The 24,468-nt window shown below is 31.5% G+C and overlaps 1 protein-coding gene across 3 annotated transcripts in view; it reads left to right on the top strand.

Annotated features, from left to right (window-relative positions):
- The window catches only part of LOC145293938 (sodium/potassium-transporting ATPase subunit beta-1-interacting protein 2-like), a 249,386-nt gene extending 230,834 nt beyond the window's left edge, over positions 1–18,552 (top strand). The window contains exon 6 of one of the 3 annotated variants that reach the window (XM_080140792.1): positions 12,435–18,552. In XM_080140792.1, coding sequence (XP_079996918.1) covers positions 12,435–12,862 — 428 coding nt within the window. In that variant the 3' untranslated portion in view covers positions 12,863–18,552. The remainder of the gene's footprint in view (positions 1–12,434) is intronic. The other 2 variants (XM_080140795.1, XM_080140793.1) reach the window with 2 other exon arrangements.
- Positions 18,553–24,468: the final 5,916 nt, after the last annotated feature.

The following is a 24,468-nucleotide window of genomic DNA, read 5'->3' as shown; positions in this document are numbered from 1 at the left end:
GTGTGTGTGTGTGTGTGTGTGAATATATATCTTCCAGAGTTATTATTTATTTTTATTTATTTTTTTTTTACCGTTTCATTTTGGTGTTGGCATTTTTCAGAATCATATATTACTACTTGCCGGTATTCGTTAAGATTATGAAGCCTTTCATTAAACAAGAATCGAGATCTGAGTTCTGATGAATTTGTGACAATTGAAAGTAAAGTAAAGATCCTCAACACATAAGTGTGATATCACAAAAAAACAATTAAGTTGAAAATTTAAATACAAATATTTATATAAATACAGAAAAGAAATTTAAAAGAAAAAGAAAAAAGATCAAAATGTAATAAGGGGGGGGGGATTTTAAAGTAATATATCTAACCACCTGAGTATTTTATTTATATCTATCTATCTATCTATCTATCTATATAATTGCCCAGTATACCCTGCAACCATATGCCACCGCACACATGTAGTCTACAAACTAGAATGCTCTGCCTGCTGAAAATTCTACATGGGCAGCACCACAAGACCCCTACACATAAGAATCAAGGAACACACACAAACACAAGCATCGTCATTCCACAAACACCTAAACACCTGCAAAAACACTAATATATCTATTAAAGTCGATATATTAACACAATATTGGGAATCTTTGTATAAAGGAATCATTACTAATATCCAAATTACGACCAGAAATCAACAACAGACTGGAGCTCGGATCATCATTCATTATATAACTTTACATACGCCTCCCACCAAAGACTTACCATTACAACCTTAACCCATTAGAACAGGTACACCACTGCACACCGCCCATACACTAACTCACAGTTCAGACAGAGCCTTACCACTAACTCCCCGACCATATGAATTATATATAAAAATAAAAGAAATTAAATAAGTAAATAACAGCAATATATATAAAAAATAATAAAAAATAGCTGAAATAACATAAACCAATTAAAAAAAAAAGACGTTTGATTTAAGCTAACCCACATATTCAAACCCAAATAAACACAAATAAATTAATAAGCAAATAATAATAAAGAATTAAATAGAAAAAAAATGTTCCATCTATAACCACTTATAAGTTTTATTAAAATAAATAAATTAACAATTCCCAAGGAATGTCAATCCAGCGCCCTGCTTCCCAGCTATCTTCCTATTCCTGACAACCACACCCCTAACCTAACACCCCAACAGCCGACTGAGAGCGCCCCATCCCGCACCCCTCCCCTCTTCTCTCACATCCCCCTTCCACTTCTCTCCTCCAAAAGCTAACCAGTACCAGCCTACTAGCGACTTACGTGACCTAGATACACCAAGTCATCCCACTGAATATGCTAGGATGTTAATAAATTAAACAAATAAATGAATAATACAGAGCAGCAGAAAAAAATAACAATAAAGACAACAAAATAGACAGAGAATATACAAAATTAAAAAAGCTTACGCTAAAGCAACAAGTTATAAACTAAAAAAAATAAAAAATAAATAAATAAAATTTATAAAATATATACAAAAAATTTTTTATAAAGAAAAAGGAAGAAAAAAAATGTTAAACCGTTTCCTCACATTTGTTCCGAGGCTCCATACAGCCATCCAATTTCCGCTCCATCATCTAGCATGCTTTGAATCGATCTATCATGTCTACCATTTGAAAAGGGAATTTTTTCAGAAATTAATAATGGATATTGTCGCAGACATAACAATTTAGACATTTGTATTTAATACAACTGAATAAATATATGTATATATGGACATACATGTATGTACTTATTGATTTGTAAATCGCCACTTGTCTTTGTCTAACAACGACTATACCTCATTCCTCACATTGTGATAGCCTTCTAATTCTCTACTACATACCTATCCCACACAATGCTTCAAGCAAACTACATATCAATTATATATATATATATATATATATATACTAGCAGGCTCCCCGGCATTACCCGGTCGTAAAACACGCTTAAATATGATATTTTGATTAATGCAGATTTCGTATTACCCAATATATATAATGATTTAAATAATAAAAAAAGACTTGTATGCCACCACCGAGAATCGAAACTAAAACGTTTAGCTTATGATTTAATATTTGCCTTTGATGTTAATACCTGAGCTATGAAGACATGTTTGCTGAAGGCTAAAAATTTAAACATAAACCAATAGCTATTACGTTACGCATGCATATTTGTAATGCCGTCGTTTGACCTTCACCTGGCAAACTCCATTTCTTTAATTTTCACACATTTGCATCGATTTTCCCCAGCTAAAATCCAAATATAAAGTTTTGCATGGGTTTGAATATCCTATAAAGTTTCATGTCTGTAGACCAAAAACTGAAAGAGGAGTTTGGTCGGCAACATTTTTCAAACAAATATATATATATACGCATACATAAATATATATATATATAGAAACAGGTTTGTGTTTACTATAACATTTTTATGCAAATATTATGCAAGTATAAATCATGTAAAATATCTGCATGAATATAATTACACGTAAAAGTTAACTAAAGATGACCATCCCATAAGAAAACCGAAAAACTAATATGGAGTTAATTAAAATGAATCTTTAAAAGAATATGCAAATTAGCTAGATCTTTTGCAGATGAATGCATTTCCACGACCCATAAGAAAGTTGTATTTCTTTTTAAATAAATAGAAAAACTGGTTTTTAATATGAATATCAATACACAAAAAAAGAAAATTTATAGGAGTGTATGTATATATATTATAAATGTTTATTTTTGAAATAGTGTTAATTTCAATGTATACCGTTTTCATTTAACAGGTTGAGACTTCTCATAAAACCTGAATCACTGTTAATTTCGAATAAAGCTCAATGTATCTATTTTATAGGTGCAGAGCATCATGTTGCAATACTGGTTCTCATTCTACTTATCTTGGTAGTAAGGTAAATTAGAATGTTTCTCTTGAGGATGAAATCATTAATCGAATTGCGAAAGCAACTACTGCTTTTGGGAAACTGCGCCATCGATTATGGGATGATAGGGGGATTAGCTTAAGAACTAAAGTACTTGTGTATTAAGCAGTTGTGCTAACATCGCTATTTTATGGATCAGAATAATGGACAGTCTATCGCAGTCACATTCAGAAGCTTCCACAAAAACATGTCTTAGAACAATTTGTGGCTTCACCCTAAGCAATCGGATGTCTAATGCAGACCTATACACGTGCTGCGGTATTGGTAGAATTAAAAGCTTTTTGATGCAATCACAGCTACGTTGGGCAGGATATGTCTTGTGTATGGAAGACAACCAGATACCAAAGCGATATACGGCGAGCACAATGGTGAACAGTGGAATGTGGGTAGACCACTGCTTCACTTTAAGGACAAGTTGAAAAAGAATTTGGCATATGCAGATATTCTTTTTCATGATTTTGAACGAATTTCTTCTCAACGAAATGAATGGAGATCTGCCTGTCAGAGGGGCATCAGGCAGTTCTCTGAAACTGAAATTAACCAACTGCGCGTTAGATATGAAAGAACCAAAGCATCTGCAAGTATCCCAGCCGATCATTCGCACAATCTTCATTCTTGCCTCCATTGTGGGCTTGTTTGCAGATCTCTTGCAGGACTCTGATGCTATTTACGATTGAATTGAATTTTTTACGTCGAATTAAACATGTTTAAGTAGTCAAGACTTCACATTTCGAAAATTGACGGAAAAGTCTATGATTAATCATGTTGAAATACCGGTTCTCATTAGATCTCCAAAGTCCAGGAATGTTGAGCCTGGGCGGTACCAGATGGGTGACCATTTGGGAATACCAGGTGTTGTATGTAGGAGGATGTTGATACTTCCGGCAACTTCTGCATCTCACCTGGCTTCCAGCTGTCTTGGTTCGATCCTGTTGCAGGATCAGGCTGGTTGGGATGGAGAGTAAGGCTTGCTCTACACAAACCAGTTTCATCCATTATCCCTAGGATGATCAGATAATCTCTGTTGTTCTGACGGATAAACTGCTGTGTTTTTTTTTTTTTGTTGTTATTTTTATATAAGTCTATGATAGGGAGTTTTCAACTTACAGTACACTAGTGGCCAACTTAGTGGGCATTTTTCCTTAATTATACTGGCATGATGACATGGTGTATCATGAGAACAAAATAGAAAAGTTAAAAAGTTTGTGTAACATCTTTCTTTTAAAATTCTCTCTCTCTATTCCCTTCTCTCACCCTTTCCTACCATTCTCTCTCTCTCTCTCTCGTTTTTTATGGGAACTAGAAAGAAAACCATTAACGGATTACTATATAACATTAAATATCTCTCTAAATGCTGCTCCCTCTCAACGCATTCTGTTCCTAGTGAGTCCCAAAACAATGAATATTAAATATATATGATTAAATAATAATTATTCTTTTTATACCTACAGACACTAGTGTTTCATGCTTACACAATCATCAGTGTAGGAGGTAACAATTCCTGCCAGTCAGGAGATTCAAACCCAACCACGAATCTACTATGACTTCATTTGCTAAGCCATTACCTCCGGGCCACCAAGTAATTGCCACAAAAATAAAAAGAAATTAATAACTAATAAATGCACGATTCAGTTGCAGACATTAGACAATCTAGAGTGTTCGAACGATGGAAGTTGTAAATGTCTATATTTTGGTCAAGGGAATGTCGAAAAAATAAATCGGCTTTCTGTGTGTCTTGTGTAGTTTTTACTTTTAGCTTGATACAGATACAACATTGTTTTTATTTAATAAAAGATTATTGTAATACGGCAAATATGCAGGTGATAAATCAAAGTTATAACCCGTCCAAACTCAATGTTGCAGTAGTATTAATACAGTATCCTATATACTAACAAGAAGCAGATGACAACTGATTTTTTCAAGTTAATTACAAGTTTTAGTTAGTTATTAAAACTTGTAAAAGAAAAGGAGTAAAAAGAAAGATAAAAATTAATATTTTAGTTTTATTGTATTATAAAATGAAACTATCACATAAAATTAAGTTTAATAATTATTTATTTATTAAAATAATATTAAACTTTATTAAACTGTAAAAAAAAATATTTTGAATGAAGAAAGTATCTGTGGAATTTTCAGAAAGTCTATAGTATTGGGTTTATTTGCATTAAAATCAAGACACTTTTTAATGTGATATATAATATCAAAAATAATAACATTTTTAATTGGTTCAAAATGTTAATTTTAATTGTTTTTATTTTGTAGATTTTTGTTAGTTTCCACTTTTTTGTATGAAATGTTTTCTCGTGTCATATATACTTGAAGAAGATATTTCAGTTGAATCCAAAGATTCAGTTCTCAAAGTTAATATGTCAAAAGTGAACACTGTTTAGCTAAAATACTGAACGGAAGTCACTAAGCATAAAACGAAATACAAAACCATATGGAAATAATTTATTTTCAAAAAATATTTTAGTTTTAACACTTCTTGTGCTATCATGAAAGAATAAAAAAAAAATAGACTTTTATTTTTTACGTTTCAGAATTTAAAAAAAAATATTAAAACTTTATTTAAAGAAATGTGAAAAAATAATTTCTTTAATTATTTCCATGTGAATGTATTTAAAAAAATATTTAAAGAAATGTAAAAAAATAAGTTTGTTACTTTTTTGTTTCATGATAAAACAAGAAGTTTCTATCTGGTTTCGTATTTCGTTTCATGCTTAGTGACTTTCATTCCATATTTAGCTAAACCAAGTCCACTTCCAGCGTCTTAACTTTGGGAACTGAATTTTTTGATTTAACCAATATTTCTAATATTTTATTGATGATTATTTTTCCGTGCATAACAGGATTAAAACATTATCTGCAATTGCATTATGTTATTAAGTTAATTTATGTTGATGTTTGAATTTTTTTCTTTTTTGTTTTCCTTTTTTATTTTGTTTGTGTGCTTTGTTTTGTATGTTTTTCTGTTTGTTTTTATAACTTCGTTTTTTTATATGTCCTTGTATTTTTTAATAATACCCATCTCAAACAACTCTATATTTTTTTGATTAATTTTTGGTTTCAGGTAAGAGTATCTTAATAGAAACATGGTGATATTTACAATAAAATAAGTTCAGATCATATTAATACACCTTTTTGTGTGCTTTTACTTATAGAAAATCCTTTATAACTCTGTGATGCTGAAGTCATTCAATTTTGTAGCTTCAAAAATAGTCTTGTCTTAAATTTTGCAGTGGAAGTGTGCTCGGCCCATAACCTCTTGAGTGTAGTGTCTGTATTCTTAAATATCCCAAAATTTTCACCTGCCAGTTTGAATTTTGGTTCAGATCCGTCAAAGAAAAAGCGATTGCTGGCTGCATAATCTCTTGACTGTAGAGTTATTCTTGAAATAGAAAAATATAGTTGTCCCAAGCAAAAATAAAATAAAGAACAAAACAAAATGGCAGCATAAATCCAGTTAGGATCAGCATAGTGGTCTTCTCATGTCAAGACAAAAACCTATCACTGAAGAATTGAGAAATTCAGTATATTTTATAAAACGATTGGGTATCTTACTAGCGGGGGTACCCGGTGTTGCCCTGGTGAGTGGAGGTATAGAAAGGAACCAGAGAGAGGGGTTCAAAAAATTGGTAGTAGTAGGGGGGGGGATCAAAACAAGAGTAGGCAGTTTGGGCGAAGAAAGGTGTTAAGAAAAAAAGTGGTAGGTGGCAGGCAGGCAGGCTCGAACCCGTAATGTGAAGGAGGAAGGGTCGAGCTTGAAAACGATACCAATCTCGTGAGGATCCGTTACGTGTGTCAAAAGTTTTTGCAAGACATACAAACATACACACACACACACACATTTTGCTCTTTATTTATATATATATACTAGCGATGGTGCCCCGGGTGTTTGTAGGTGTAAAAGAAAAAAAAGTTTTGGTAGGCAGGTAGGCTCAAACCCGAAGCCTTGAGATGAACAGCCTGAAAACTCACCTTGATGCTACGAGGGCAGAGAATTAAGAATGGTTGAAATTAAACGATTAAAAAGTTAAGTGACGGGTGCGTAAATTTAATGAGGTCAAACATCACGCGATGGAGGAATGAAATCCCACACTTAACTTTGGCTGCAAGCCAGTTTCCCCAAGATGTTGGGGAGAACCAGCTCTCCATAAAAAAGGGAAGTGTCCAAATGAATAGCGATTGTCTGATATGACGGGTTTTCACGCATTGATCAGAGCTCGTTTCTTTTCTGGACGTCCCGGCAGAAGTGCCAGGGAGACTTCTTTGTAAACGGATTCAGTTTCCCTTATATACGTAAAAGCTAAACAAACACGTGGAGGATGTAAAAGTCGTTCAAATAAAAGATACACGCGACCTCGTTTTGTAAATCGTAGATGTTAAAATATAGCGAGTATATAAAAAGTTCCAAGCAACAGTGGCCGCCCTGAGTGCCCCCACCCCTCCAAAAGCCTTTGCCGGACATACACAAAAAACGCACACACTAGCACACATTTTGCCTTTTATTTATTTATTTATATATATACATATATATATATAGAGAGAGAGAGAGAGAGAGATTAGTCTGTATTTATCATTCACAACACCCAAATCTTTGCAGCCCTTATATGCCAAAAATATAACACATATTCTTTATATATATTAATTTCAATGTTATGAGTGGTTTATGGAGCATAAAAACAAAGTATTTTTTTTTTTTTTATATTTAATATTTTATTTTAATATTTCAAGTGGTCCTCCAATCTTGACCACAAAATGTAGCAGAATGAAAACGTCTTTCATTTTTATTTCATTACACTTTATGATCAAGAGCAGAGGACCGTTTGAAATATAAAAATAGAATATTAAATATAAAAAAAAAACATCGTTTGTATGCTTCATAAATCCTCATAACCTTGAAATTACTATTCTATAAGCATACATGGATATCTTAATGATAGATGTAAAATTTTCATATATAATCTTTCAATGCCAATTTAGAGGAAGTAGTATGGTATAGTATCTGTTTTGTTATCATAATACCGTCCTCCTAGGCATTATCTTCAGTTTTTTCTGGGTGGGGGTAGTATAGGTTCTGTGGTCATGGTACCATCCTCTCAAGCATTATGTCCTCCTTTATGGAGTAATATATGTTCGTTCATCATAAACATTAGCAAAAGGAACCCTGTTTATTGTAAATCAATATTAAAATTTTCTGATTCAATTAGAAATTCAAATTGCATGGATTTATGTTCTGTGGCATTGCTTGGTCATAAAATATGATTAAATATGATATTTTAGTTCATATAGAGCTCTATTGATTATTATATTGTACTTAATATATAGTAGTGCTTTCAAGTTAAAAAAAAAAAAATGACTTGAGTTTTATCAGCTAGAATAAAACCCCAGACATTTAACATTCCAGTCTTAGTTGTTACCATTTAAGCTATCGTCAGAAATATCGTATCGTTGAAATATTTAAATAAAATATTAAATTTAACAGACTTTAACATATAACTTTATATTTGTGCATGTGTACAAGAGCTCTAAGTCAACTTCTGCCTGCCAAGTTATTTTTTTATTTATTTATTTTTTTTTTTTTTGTCAATTAACTTAAGGCTTTGTGCCATTCAATTTGGAAGAAGGAAAGTTCAAGTATTCATAAAATTCTTGTCTAGACGGTTGATTTATTTCGAAACGCTCGTTACGTTTCTTGCAGCTGTCTTTTTCTGTCTGTCAGACATTGTGTTTCGATGTGATTTATTTCTGCTGTTTATAATCGATAGAGTATATTGGCTCTATAATAATAAATATTAAATCTGTATGAATTAAAATAACATATTTAAGTAGATTTTACCACCGGGCCACGCTGGGCGGCCACTACTATATATTGGGTACAATATAATAATCAGTAGCTGGTTGGCTCTATAATGATAAATACAAAATTTACATAAAGATATCATAATTAAGTGTATTAATAGATAACGTCATAAGGATCGTTTCTGGGTGTATTTAAAGTGTTTTAGTGGATGATTTTCAGAGACAAATAAATGCGCTAAACTAGATCCATGGAATTTTCATCTTATATAGATTGTTTTAGTATTAACTTACTCGATAATATTTTATATTCTTTAAAAACAACAATTTTTACACCAACAGTGAGTGATATTTGCTGCATGAAAGGGTACTGAACATTTTTCATGTTGAATATTTTTTTTTTGTTGTTAATTTCGTTGTTCTTTTCAATAATGAGTCTTTATCTATTTGCCTTTGTTTCCTTGAATTGTAGATCTTAACCGTATATGTTTTGCAGGCATTGTGTTTCAGAGTAGACCCAAACTTAGCTGCTATTCTGAAAATGTCTTGTTGCATGCTGTCTTGAAATAGAATAGAATTCACATCGGTCTTTTTTTTTTTTTTTTTTCTTTTTTTTTTTTTTTTTCAGGGTTTTTGTTTTTCTTCTGTGCAGCATGAATTTCCTTCTATCATTTTATCTATTGTAACTTTTTTTTTTTTTTTTTTTTTTTTTTTTTTTGCATGTATTCGTTTGTCTCAATGTTTCACTTATTAATGTTTCTTTTAACGTGCGTTTCATTTGACATACATGTACAATATGTGTATCGAAATTATATTACAAGCCTGGACGGATAACATCATTGGCGATGCAGATTAAAATCATATCAGATCTATTATGTTAATGCACTAATAATGTTGGAAAGATATGAACCCACAATTTTCTCTTGCCTCAGTTATGGCTAAAAATAGCAACTTTTGTTCAACTAATTGTATGCAATAAATCATTTCCATTAGGTGTGATTTCAACATTCTTTCTGGTTTTCATTAGTCTTTAGGTTATTTTTTAATGATATTGCAATAAAAATTAGGTCACTTTATTTTTTAATGATATTGCCCATAACATTTAGATAATTTTTAATAGTGCAATAATAATTAGGTTATCTTTTTACAATAAAAATTAGATCATTTTTTAATAATATTGCAATAAAAATTAGGTCGTTGTTAATGATATTACAATAAAAATGAGATCATTTTTTCATTATATTGCAATAAAAATTAGGTCGTTTTCATATTACAATAAAAATAAGATCATTTTTTAAACGAAATTAGAATAACCTTTTAAGATAATTTTTTTAATGATATTGTGATAACAATTACAAAATATTTGATAATAGTGCAATGACAATTATAAAATTTATTAACGATATGGCAATAATTAGGTTATTTTTTTAATGATATAGCAATATAAATTAGATAATTTTTAGTTATGTGCCTTGAATTGGAATATTAGATATATTATAGCATCGCTTGTGACTGGTGAGACCAATTTATGAGCGAGTTGAAATGACCTATTTATTATGGCAATAACATAAAAAATGACCGAATTATTATAGCAATAACATAAAAAATGATCGAATTATTATAGCAATAACATAAAAAATGATCGAATTATTATAGCAATAACATAAAAAAATGATCGAATTATTATAGCAATAACATAAAAAATGACCGAATTATTATAGCAATAACATAAAAAATGACCGAATTATTATGGAAATATCATTATTTACAATGTCATTTATTGAAGCCTTTTTAAGTCTTCATATTTTCCTTTGGTGAGTGATTATCATCTCTGCTACATAATGCCTATATCATTCCAGCAAATTTTATGTGTTGTGTTATGGCTACATCATTCCATCATTTCTTTATAATTGTTGCATAATCATTCCATCAATTTCTTACACACATTGTGTCATTCCTGTATCATTCCAGCAATTTGTTATTGTTTGAAATGTGTTCTGTGCTTTTCACTGATTTCAAAATGAAAGATATTCTCAGGTCACTCATTGACTTGTATAACCTCATTGCAATTTAATTGATCATTTATTTTATTTATTTTCAATCAAATCATATTAATCATTATCTGAACACATTTCCATAACTTCCCATTAATATCAAGTGTGTAAATGTGTTTTCAGAATGACTATTTAAAAATGTCCATGTTATGTTGAAGTAGACTGAGATTTTCCTCTATACCATTGACCAGATCGGTTTTAGAACATGTTTAACAACTTTTGTTTTAATTACTAAATAATTATAGAGGAAGCAGGAGGAGAGAACCCTTCCTCAGTCAGAATTTTTTTTCCTTTTATCTGAATTGTTGTGTTCAAATATTAAGATATTTACCATACTGCAAGTATCTTGGTCTCTGGAAAGACAATGTCTTATGCTTGCAGTCAAGTTGCTTTTTACACCTGTAAAGAGGTTGAAAAGACTGTCTCAAATCTCTGCCTAGATGTAAGAATTAAAAGCAGCTTCCTGAACTTGATGATTAAAGTTTATTTTATAGTTGTTAATCCTTGAGACTTTCAAATTTAAGTTTAAAATTAATTGATTATTTAAAAAAAAATTATTTATTTTAAGATCTGTCCTGGAATTTAGAGATGTGCTGTCCTATGTCTACTCTCTATGCGGTCCAATCCAAAGGGTTGATATAAGTCATGTTGCATGCAGTCAAGTCCTTTCTGACATGCTCAAGTCAGGTATTCCTTGCTCTACCACACTTCCTAGTGTTTGGAATAGCCATCTGTGCTATGGAATTGATGAAAAAGATAGCATGCTGTGTGTGACCACATCACTTGATATGCCAAGCAAATAAGGCATTCATAATCTCAGCAAACCGAGTATCTGATGGAGAAGGGATTCTGGACCCCACTCTGATTATTGCGTGGTCATTATGCTAAAACCATTGCAGATCAACAATATTAGGGGTTCACTGTCGTTCAAAATAACAGAGCAAACACAGATTGAAAAAACTTTTCCCTAAACCTTGAAGGAAATGTGCCAAAATGGAAGGATTAAAAACAGCCTTGGTACTTATGCAGAATAAGGACTGTGCTATCATTGGAATTTTCTGGGTAGTTTACATAAAATGCCAAATGGTTCCGGAATACTGGACCAATGAAATTGGAGCAGCCAACTTCATTTATTAAAACATTTTCTATCATTGGTTTATTATAAAAAAAAAAACAAAGTTTATCTTGATTTGAACAAAATATAAAAACAAAAATATCATATATATATAAAAAAAAATGTTTGCTATTAGTTATTCAAAAAATATTTATTCATGAAAACTTACAATACGTTTTTTTGTTTTTTTTTCTTAATTTTAATTTTCTTAAAGTTTCATTGAATTATCTTTGTAATAACAGAAATAATATATTTTCGATTAAAAAAATTAACCAATGTTCGTACATAAGAACAATATCACAACACTTTAATCTGGTACCTCCCTGCATTTTATGTAAACTGCCTGAAAAAATTCCAATAAATTCTGCATAAGTATTGCAGTTTCCTGAACTTGCTATTAATTCAATATTTCTTTATTTCTAAATTTAACTTCAAAATTAATTGACTATTTAAAAAAAATTATTTATTTATTTTAGAGTTGGTTATATGATTTTAATTCTTGTTCCTCCTTTCTTTTTTTCCAGCTACCAATGTGAATGATGAAATGGAGTTTGTCAAGATGCGTTACAAATGCCCAGCCCAGAGTAGTTTCAGAGACCATCACCGACATGGCATTGACCATAACATCAGTCTTGATAGCCTTGGCCCAACTAACGGCGGACCCCCAAGCCTTGTTGGCTCGGAGAAACCACCAAGTTATGATACTTTCATGCACGATTCAACGACTGCTCCTTGCTATGCGACGCCAATGTCTATCGGCAGCAACATGGCTCCTGGTCCTAGTGCTCAAAGTACTGTCCCTATTTATGCTACTGTCGATAGACGAAGTCAACGCAGCAAAGTCGGTCAAAATTCCAAATCTTCAAAGAAAAAAGACAAACGAAAGGACCTTCCCTGGGTACACGTGACGCCTTCGTCAAATTATCTCGATTATAATCACTATCATCCCTAACACCACCTGGATATTATTTTATAGCTGGGAAGGGAGACAAACTCATCATTGACTGCTATCAGAAATGTAATTATTGGAGGGGGGGGTCTTTATGGACGAACCTATGGATGATTTTTAAAAAAAAAATGTTGTGAAGGACTTTTTTAAGAAAAGCCTAATATTTTAAAAACACGGGAATTTTTTTTTTTTTTTTTAAACTAAATTGTTGTAGAACTTGTTCTCTTTTTATGCAAGTCTATTTGAACATGTTTTCCCTTTGCCACGGCTGATGGCTTTTTTTTTTTTTCATAACAAACTCCTTGAGTTTGTGGACTTCTGAAATTTTTTTTTTTTTTTTTTTTTTTTTTTTTTAAGATATATTATGAGGATGATACTGACATCTGTGATGGAAATTATGAAATGAAGAGATTACGCAGCTTTACTGAAAAGAAAGATGAAAAACAAATACTTTTGCAGTTGATTGACTCTAGGAGGAAAATAAGAAACAATAATATAACACTGATAATCCGGTGGATTAACTTGGTTCACTAATCAGTTTTCAGTTCAATAATATAGGGTGGCCCAAAAAATATGCCACCTATTGAGTTTTTAAAACCTCTTTTACATTCCTTTCTGCAATTACAATCATATTTTATGGAAATTCAGTTCATGCCTGACAAAGTTTCAGTAATGAATGTCCAATTATCTCATTTTCTATCGCCATTCAACAAAGAGGAGCGTCTTCAGTTAGTTTTTGGTTTTACTGATAAAAGGTGGGATTTTTAATGGGCCATATATTCCCAGATTTTTATTTGTGGAGTTATCACAAAGATAATGCCTATTAAAACAGTCTCCAAACTATTCCTGAGCTGAAGAGAGCCATCACAGTTCAAATCAAAGGAATATATTCTAGTTATAAACAATTGTTCACATCATAGCCAGGTATGATTGTCGTTAAATGGCAATAGAATAAAGATAGTTGGACATTCCTGATTGAAATTGGATGGACAAGGCAATCATACACTGAAGTTTATTTGAACAAAATATGTTTGGATTGCAGAAAAGAATTGTGAATTTTATTAATGATTCAATCATGGCATGTTTTGGGGGCTACCCTAGACAAAGGAGGCGCTGTTGAAAAGCATTAGAATTCTCTTTGGTTTAAAAGCACGAATGAACCATAATACTTGACTTTGGTCTATGAACTTTCATTTTAGCCAGGAATTTAATGTTACGCCAATGTAATTATTCCGGGAGGGGGGATTCAGTTATAGTGAAATCATCTGTGAGTTTATTTGTAACAATTGCAGAACGGTACATTGCACTTTTCTAAAAAAGACAGCCACTCGAGATTAGAGCTTCTGACCACAATAAGTGAGTGAGCGTTATGATATCTGAACTTTGTGAATGTTTTATCATTAATTGATGAATGATTTAAGACAACATTCATACTAGAAATACTTAGATGTAATCTAAAAAGAAAAAAAAATTAAATAGGTCTATATAAATAAAATGATAAATAAACGAAAAATAGATGTATGTACGTGTGTATTTAACCAATAAACTCTTAAACTACTGGTCACATAACACTGAAATTAACAGGAAATAGTAATCCTACACCAAGGATGGTTTATATCAAGTAAAATCTTTGTTTGGATAGATTAATAATGCGTACAGAAATATGTTGGCAAGTTGAAATGCAATATGTTCATTTCAACTTGCCAAAATATTTTTATTAGTTTTATGCATGCAAAAATTCATTGTCATGGCTAGAAGTAATTTAATTTTATACTTTTCTTATTTATCTGCCGGATTAGCGCTAAATGTTTTGGTTTCGATTCTAGCTGATGGAACCCAAGTCATTTTTTTTAACTTTTAAAATTAAAACTATATATTAGGTACAATATAATATTCAATAGAGAATTGGCTCTGTAATAATAAATACAAAATCTGCATAAATTAAAATATATTTAAGCATATTTTACGACCGGCAAAGTTGGGTGCTTCCCTGCTCATCAATAATACAGTTTGAAATATATTTGACAGCAAAAACTTTTTTTCATTTCTGCATAATAGTAGAAAAAATTTACAAAAGGAAATGGGGGGGGGGTTCAATTTTTTCTACTACTGTGCAGAAATGAAAAAAAAAAAAAAATCACAATTATGAGAAAGTTCTAAATTGTTTCATCCATGCAGTTCTTCAATATGACAGGGATCCATGCAGAAATCCATTTTATTTTTTTTTGTTCAAAAGCACAAATAGACTATAATGCTTAAAACTTCTGCCGTCAGATTCTTATTCTAGCCAGGAATGACTTTAATAAAAAAAATTTAAAGACTTTAAAATAACTTGACTTTCACATGGCACAAAGTTAAACAAATGTGGGGCCTATGTTTAATCTAATAATGCTTGAAAATACACTTATATAGGCTAAAAGCTATTTGGGGGATAAAGGTTAATGAAATCGATAGATTGTCCGTGGAATGATGAAAAATATTATGAGAGGATTGAAATAACGAATGGGATGAATAATGTTTGATTGCCTATGGCTTATGGCAAATATTCATTAGCATTAGATTTGAAATTCACCAAACTTTTAACTCTCTGGTTATCTTCACTCAGGAATAAGGCTTAATGAGCCGGATAGACTGACAGTTAAATGATGAAGCTGCAAAAGGTTTGAAAATAATGAATAAAGTTTGAGGACGTTTATGGCAAGTATTGAAATTGAAGACTATTTTTTTAATTTTAAAATTTTCTTTTGCTGCTGCTAAACAAAAGAATTTTTTTTTTTTTTTTGGCTGTGCCCCAATTGTATCCTTGAACCCAGTTTTGTTCATTTCAGCATATATGGACATCCATTCATTTTGTGCTTTTTTAACCATGTTAGTTTTTTCTCCTGAGAGGGACATTTTTTTTTTTTATTCCGGCTATCTTGTATTTACAAGAGATCTCAAGTTGTAAAAATTGTAAACTATTTAAAAACTTGAGATGCTATTTTTCTTTTTAAAAAATTGCTGGATGTTTTATTTATATCTTCAGTTTTCTAAGGAAAAAAAATATACTTAATATATTCAAGTTTCTTACATCACAAAAGCATATTTGCATATTTTGTCCAATTGAATGATTTGAAAAAAACAAAAAAAAAAAAACAGTTTTCTAAAGTTACAGTATCTTAATCTTCTTTGGTACTTTTTAGAAATAGGTATCCAAGACTATTTCAGTATTTATTTCTAAGATTTCTGAAACTGGTTACCATTAACAAACTTCATAGAACAAACTGAATGTATTTCTAGCATTTTGGGAGGGAGGAGGAGTGGGGGGTGTTTTGTGAAAGAAGCTGTTGATTTCATCATACATTCTGTAATCTTGTTTCTGTGCTTCTACACAATATGAACCAAATTGTTTTATTTTACTCTAACTCTAAATTAACGTTAACCTAAGTTCTTGTTGTGTAGAAGCACTGTTGTTTCTGGGGGTAGAGGGAGGGGGTAATTTGGATATTAATTTTGTTTATAGTAAAGCTACATTAAAAAAACAAAAAGGTATGTTAAATATTTCAAGTGAAAAGTGGCAGAAGTAATGAGCGTATCCCTCCTCAAAAAAAAAAAAATTGTTGGAATTTGATCTCTAATTGATTGAAGAAAAAGTCATCTAGCCAAAAAAGTAACAACCTTTTTTTTTGTATGTTTCGATAAAAGTCAGAATTTTCTCTAAACTTATTATTTTACAACTGCAAATCTCTGGATACCTATTCCTAAAAAAGTCCCCCCCCTCCCCCCATTTTGAATTTCTTTTTATATTGCTAAATCATTTCTTGGACAAAATATGAAGCTATGAATGTAACTGGATGTAATTTTTGTTCTATACCAAAGAAACACCATTTACCAATTACTACTACTACTACTGCCACCAAGTCCTCCCACTTGAAAATATTACAGATATTAATATCCGTAACAAAAAAGCTCTGAGTTCTTTGATATGACAGGGACACATGATAAAAATCATTCCTTTACTTAATAACCACAACTGAACCATAATACTTGACTTCTACTTTGGAATTTTTATTCAAGCCAGAACTTACTTTCTATCTTATTTCAAAATTATTTTTAAATTTCGAAGTGCAATGACCATAAAGTGAGATTTTCATCAACAAATGTTCAACGAACAGTTCGCACATCGTCTTTTACATATGCATGCACTTCATGCACATGCATGATTTCGCCAGTGAGCGGTGAAGAGATCAGACCAGCAAAAGTCTTCTTACATACATGCGCGGTCACTGGTCTTTCATTCTTTTTATTGTCACTTTTTTATGCGTGGCTGTTGATCCCCCCTCATGGTTGTGATCTTTTGTTTAATTTGAGACGTATCTACTCATGCATGAAAACACGGTGGAGACTTGCTGAGATCTCAAAGGTTTTATTTACAGAGTTTGCTCTTAGAGGGAGAGACCGCATGAATTATTTCTTAAATTTTTTTTTACTTATTCTTAAGATAATCAACGAACGGGTAGGGTCTCAAGGCAATGTTCACTTCGATTTTTTTCTACATTTTCAGACATATGTTGCCTCTCTTGCTTCTCCAGTTGAACTGTGTGAAACTCTGTTCTATACCCTGAATACGTTACATCTTTCTCTCTTTAACGGAATGGTCGTTACTGACCAACTGTGGCACTCTTCATAAATTGTCATCATTCTGAGCAACTCAGCCATGCTAATGTCCGCAATGTCCTTCATGTTGTCTGACATTCTTGTTTTTGGTCTTCCACATCTTTGCCAAGGGTTGTACAAAAGAGCAAATCTTTTGTTAGGCCGTCTGTTCTGGTCACATGTCCCAAAAATTGCAATTTCCTGTCATTGATGTTGTCCAGCAGTCTTCGGCATGGTCCAGTCTTCTCCAGAACCCATTCATTTGTATGTTTGTCCACCCAACTTACACAAAGAAGTCTACGGTAGCACCACAATTCAAAAACAGCAATTTTCCAGGTATTGGGTAATGCAATCCTTGCAATCCTTGCCATTACAATGTTGTCTTACTTCCCTAGTGTCATCTACTTTGTTTGTGAAAACTGCAACCAGGTAGTTGAAATCTTTCAACATTTTCCACACGTGACACCATTTTTATGCACTATCACTTGACGCCTGCATTTCTAGCGCATTTTATCTCTGGAGGTAACCCTTGACCTCCCTGCTTCAATCATGCCAGCTGCAGGTGGGTCTATTTCTGTTTGCTGCCAGGTTATCATGGCATGTACTTGTATAACCCTTGCCAAAATTGATACTAGTTAACCTAATCTCCACTTACTGGTCTAGGATCCCAATACATAACCAGTAAACATGTCAACAATCATTTTAATCCTTTTTAAATGGTCGATCAAAATGATGAAATATTCTCAGTTAAAGCTTTTTATATTCAAAAGTAATTTGAAGTCGTCTTAAACTGTAGGAAATATTAGAAAATAAGTTTTAGCTTTAATTAATATTTAACAGCAACAGTCGAATATTAAGATTCATTTGTGCCCCTTAAATCAAAAGTGAAAAAAAAAAAAAAAAAATTTCTTGGAATGCGCCCCTGTCGTATCAAAGAACCAAATTCTATTCTTTTTCTATGATTTTTTTAAAAAAATATTTTTTACATGTTTTTTAATTAAAGGAATCATCTGAAAAATTTCAAAGTATTTGTAAAATATAAAAGTACAAAAACTGCAGTTTGTGTTTTTTATTCATTTTTATTTTTATTTACAAAATTTCTAAGATGAAGTTTTTTGTTTGTTTGTTTTCTTTGTTTTTTTTTCTTTTAGAGAACTACATTATTCTGATGCGATTGGAACATTATCATCAGTAATGTTTCCTCAGTTCCTTGATGGTTTTGATCGTTCAATATCCCTGGGGTAACCTAATCAAGGTTGATCAGGTTCCAGTCAGTGTCCCACTCTCACACTATGAATTTGTAAAAGTATGATCTTTACTGGTTGCACAGAAAATAACGCAAAGTTAAACAAAAATAAAAAGGTTAAAAAAACAAATAATATTCAAAGTCGTGTGAAAAATCTGTGTGTCATGATGTATATGTTGTGATGTGATGTATATGTCATGATGTATATGTTGTGATGTGATGTATATGTCGTGATGTATATTTCATGATGTATAAGTGTATATAGAATAAGTTCAAATGAATACCGCATGAGTGATGGTAGGATCAGATGAAGAAATACTGTGTAAAAGTATCCAAAAATCATTTCATTTTACTTTAGTAGAAGTTCTCAAAAATCAAGGGCCACTTCCTGGGGCTAACACTTGATCTGTATCATTGAAACACTACCGTGTTTGAAGGATATAGATGGTTAAATGGCAGTTTTAGTCATTTAGAACTGCCTTAAAGCTTCACCACTCACTCATTTTTCGACCAAATTTCAAACAATTATTACAGTTTATGGATCACCTTCTCAGCTATATTGTGAAAAAAAAATTTCAATTTTTGTTCAGTAAAACAAAAGTTATGATGAATTTACTGGTGTTCAAAATCATTAAAAAAAAAACATAAGATGAGCGACGTTTTTATGACTGGTTTCCATAGCAACCATGTCGCTTCAGTGACTACTGTTGTTACCAATTCACCGCTCTCACGAAAAGAGAAGTAACAAGTGAAACAGAAAGAATGAAAGGGAGATAATTGGGGGGATTTTATTGAAAGCAAACGAGTGCCATACATTGTTATTACATATGTGTATGTTATGTTTATGGGGGCAAAAAGACTGAAATAAAACAAAGAACAAGTGAATTTCCTGGAAACCTGGAAAAATCGTGGATTACAATAGAGAAAATGTGAGTATGAAAAGTAATATGGTTAAGCTTAAACATGGAAAAGTAAACGACTAGTTGTTAAAACTGGAAAAGAAAAGGACAAAATGTTCTAGTAAAAAATATTTAAATAAATTTATAACTTAAAATATTGTAGCATTAAGACATTTTTTTTTTTTTTTAAATTCAATTTAACATTATATAATCAATTCTTACTGCTGCAATATTTTAAGTTATAAATTTATATTTTTTGCTAGAATATCTTGTCCTTTTCTTTTCCAGTTTTAACAATTAGTCCTTTACTTTTCCATGTTTAAGCTTAACCATATTTTTCGTGCTCGCATTTTTCTATTGTAATCCATGATATGCGTAGAGATTCAAATATTTCATTACCATTTACTTTTATCTCTAAAACGTTGAGTTATAAAAAACAAAGTTGATAATATTAATTTTTCTCTCATTTATTGACCAGTCAACTACATTATAGTATATCTTTTTTATTTATTTTCTATTTTTATTTATTTATTTTATTTTATTTTTTTTTTTTATATATTACTGGATTCTAGGACAAGAATTCATCAAGTCTGGCGGAGTATCCACCATAGTATTGTTACTATAGGCAACATCACTTAGAGAAAGTGCACCAATCCTTGTATAAACCAGTGGGGGTGGGATAGCCATACCGAAGGTATTTTATCGTGCTGTAGACGAGTCTATTATATGATATGGATGAAAACAGCAAAAGGATATACCTGTTGCTGAACTCGTTTCGAAAACGGAGTATTATAATTTACATTATCAGAATTTTTATAGCCACTGCGTACTCTTTCAGCCTAACTCGAGTTTGACCTAAATTGTTTCCTTTTATTTTATTTTTAAAACAATTTGAGTAGATTCCTTTTATTCTGCCATCCATCGCCTTGAGATAAGGGGTATCGAGATTTGGGGAAATCTTTTTAATTGTTTTTTGGACACAAATTTGGCTATCAAGGATTCAAAGTTCAACGATTTGACCTTTGAAAACTCTACCAAATCCCTCCACTAATTTTTGGTCTAAACACTTGAAATTTTAGATGTAGGTTACTTGGACATGGATCAAACTTTTTAATTTGATTTGAGCCCAAAACAATAAATGTTAAGGGGTCAAAAGCCGGGCTGAACTGCTAGTAAATAAATAAATAAATATCTTGTATCCGTTTTATTTTGATTATTTAGGACTACTAATCTCAACTCTGTTGTTATTTTTACAATGTTTCGGCCAATGTGGCTTCCAGTGTTTTTTTACGTACATCTTTTTGAACTTGGGTACCTTCTAGTCAACATCTGAACATGAACATCAAAATTGTTCTCATTATGGATATGAGATGCAATGGATAAAAGTGTTGATTGATATTCAGTTCTAAATGACAATCTTCTGAAGATTTATCTCGTACTACTAGATCAGGCTGTCTGAAGATATAATCTTCCTGACTTAAAATGCATCAAACATTGATGTTGTTTCTTCTCCTTTTCAAAATTCAATCATGTTCTGCAAAACCCAAAACAAAAACAATTTTCCTCTCTTTCTCTCTTTTTTTTTTTTTTCTCAACTACTCCCTAAAACTTGAAGCACAAAAACTTTTATCAAAACGACCAGATTCTGCATTAAATAATCTGAAAAGTGTTGATATGCCGTAAAACAAAACAACCAAACTCCTGGAAGTTAAAAGTTCAATTTAATGACCTAGTAATTAAAACCAGTCAAGGCTGACAGAATGAGAACAATCCCCCCCCCTTCCGGTTAAATAAGAGGTTCAGTTTGAAATTCTGTAAAGGTTCCCAAGTTCAACATAAAGATTCACCTGAAGATGGCCAGAGATTACATCAGCAATAACATTGTGAAAATAACACCCCAAATGAGAATAGTAGTCCGAATGATACAAATCATCGATCCTCATTTTTCTTGGATCACCTAATCACTTGCAGTTAAGTTCCTTCACCAAGGCTTGAACTCACAACTTTTGTGCAGCTGACCAGACCCAACATCACTTTAGTGATCTACCAGGAATCAGTGTGTCGACATGATTGTTCTGATTATTAATTCCATATCTAAAAGATATGGAATGTGAAATTAGGATAATGTACCCAGTGGATTAAATGATGGGTTTGGTTTTAAAAATTCTCAGAATGTTACCATTGATAGGTTTTTACCAGTATTTTGTTTAATTGTCAATTTTTGAGCGATCATCGAAACTTCTTAGATGACCGTCTCATGTCAACCAATTTTTTATTGCTCTAACTGAAGACTTGTCACTACTTTTCTTTCAAAGTGAATAAACACTTTAAAATAAATTAAAACACAAAATACTTATCCAGATAGGTAAAAGAGTAATTTATCTTGCCTTTAATAATTTTTTTTTTTTTTTTTTTTTCTAATTTTTGCTTTTTATACCACTTTTTCGTTTTGCTGTCTATAGTACAAAATGCCCCATGAGAAGCATATGAACATGGTTGGAAAGTGCAACAATAGGAATTACAAAACCCAAACTTGTGAATCATAGAAATTCTTTTTTGTTTAATTAACTGATTTGGAAAGTATTTTTTATTCATGATCCAGCGTAAAAACAAACACATTTTTAGAATTTTATGCATTTTTACCAATCAATATTTTGGGATAGACGTCAAAGATTTTCTATAAGCATTTATTCATGAAAATAAAACTTTTTAAAGTTAATCGAACTTTTAAAGTTATCATAAATTAGTTATTAATGGGTCATTACTTATCAAGGCTGAAAGCCACTTTAGGATAAAGGGTTAATTAGATTGTCTATTGGAAAATGAACGACAAAATAAAAGAATCGAAAACAGTGGATGGAAAGGGCAGAATTTGATCTATGCATTATACGTTGTATGTTGTAACATCATGTTTTGTTTTTAATGGATATACCAGTATGTCGACAGCATTCACCTGAGGCAGGTTGAGCCGGCTTCCTCCAAAGGAGGAAGTGTCAAGAGAATATTAAATTCACAAGTTGTCCCGAGTTGCATGTATATCTCAGTCAGGGGAAATGACAATGTTAAGTGAATTTTTGAGATGAGGATTTATTATTCATATTATTTATATTTATTATTATTTATTTTATTATTTATTTATTTATTATTCATATTATTTGGAGTCTTCAGACTATTGTTCTCATCTCGAGTGTTATTTTCACAATGTTTCGGTTGATGTAACCTTCGACCTTCAAGTGTATCTTGTCAAACTTCTGTCAAATTCAGGAATCTGCACAAAATTTTCATTCAAAGAAGTGCTGGGCAGTGATTATCTACTAAGCAGACCTAGTATAGAATTTAACAATATGGGAACCATGTAATAATTAAAATAGATAATATATATATATAAAAGTGAACGTGTCTGTCTGTTTGTGTGTCTGTGTACATTTCCCTACACAATAAATCTGTCAATTTTTAGTCTACAGACTCGAAATTTGATATACAAGGTACTGAGATTTGGGAAAATCTATGTGATCGGTTTTCGGCCAGAAATTTGACTGTTAAGGGGTCAAAGTTCAACGATTTGACCTTTGAGAACTCTACCAAACTCCTCCGACAATTTTGGGTCTAAACACTTGAAATTTTAGATATAGGTTCCTTGGACATGGATCTAACTTAATAACTTGATATAAGCCCAAAACAATAAATGTTAAGGGGGTCAAAGTTTTTAAAAAATTGACCTTTTTTTTGCTCAGCATACACCTCCAAATACCCGGGCAACTCTGGGCACCCAATGCTAGTATATATATATATATATATATATGTGTGTGTGTGTTGAAATAATCTGTATTAAGAAATAGTAATGTATAGTAGTAAGAATGCACATCTAAAAACAAGAATAGATTTAAAACTCCTAAAATTCATATTCGAATTGTCCACAAGGATAAAGTAGTTGTTAAAATTTAGTTGTAAGTTACACTCTTCCGGAAGTTGAAGGTTTGATCCTCAATGTGGGCGACACTAAAACATAATTACTCGGTCATATCTGACAGAACGAGAGCGTGCAACCCCTATGGATTGAATGAAGGGTTCCATTTTAAAATTCTGTTCAGTTCCCAAGTTCAACAGAAAAATTCCAAAGTTAAACAAAATACACTTGAAGATTCCTATACTTCAGATATTTTTTCCACAAAAATCTGTGTTTGCATTCAACTTATTTTTGACAAATATTTCTTTTGGCATTTTTTAAATGGAGAATTGATAATTTGGATTATTTAAAAAAATTAAACACACACACACACACACACACACACATGTGTAGTTATACACAAACCGTATTGCATCTCTTCATTATGGCTAAACAAGTAACTACCTCAAGCTGGGATTGAAACTCAACTGTCTAGACAACCTCTACACCCTATGGCTCCTGCTAAGTGGGTGAAATTATAATGATACATATTGTTTAAGACCAGAAGCTTCATTTGTTTGCACAAAGAATATTACTTTATACGTTAGTGTCAATTTATTCCATTCATCAGTATGCTTAACCCAAGTAATTCACAGAAAGACTGTTTCACTTTATATCCACTCTGAAGAGTGGTAATATGTATATATATATATATATATATATATATATATATATATATATATATATATATATATATATATATATAGATTATTCGAAAACTGGAAAAAATAAAATGGAAAATTGTCAAACAAGAAAATGCTGTGCTGTTTAACAATATATGCTTAAAGGAGAATATGCTGCCTAAATATACACAATTTAAATTGCACGACGCAGCTACCCAAAACGAACCCAACACGCGGAATTTCAGGGTTAATTTGATTAA

Source organism: Euprymna scolopes, chromosome 15 (genome assembly GCF_053919585.1).
Source record: "Euprymna scolopes isolate OS-2025 chromosome 15, ASM5391958v1, whole genome shotgun sequence".
In the NCBI taxonomy this organism is placed as follows: Eukaryota; Metazoa; Mollusca; class Cephalopoda; order Sepiida; family Sepiolidae; genus Euprymna; species Euprymna scolopes.
Note: the sequence above shows the minus strand (reverse complement) of the source record. Positions and strands in the feature narration are given on the sequence as shown.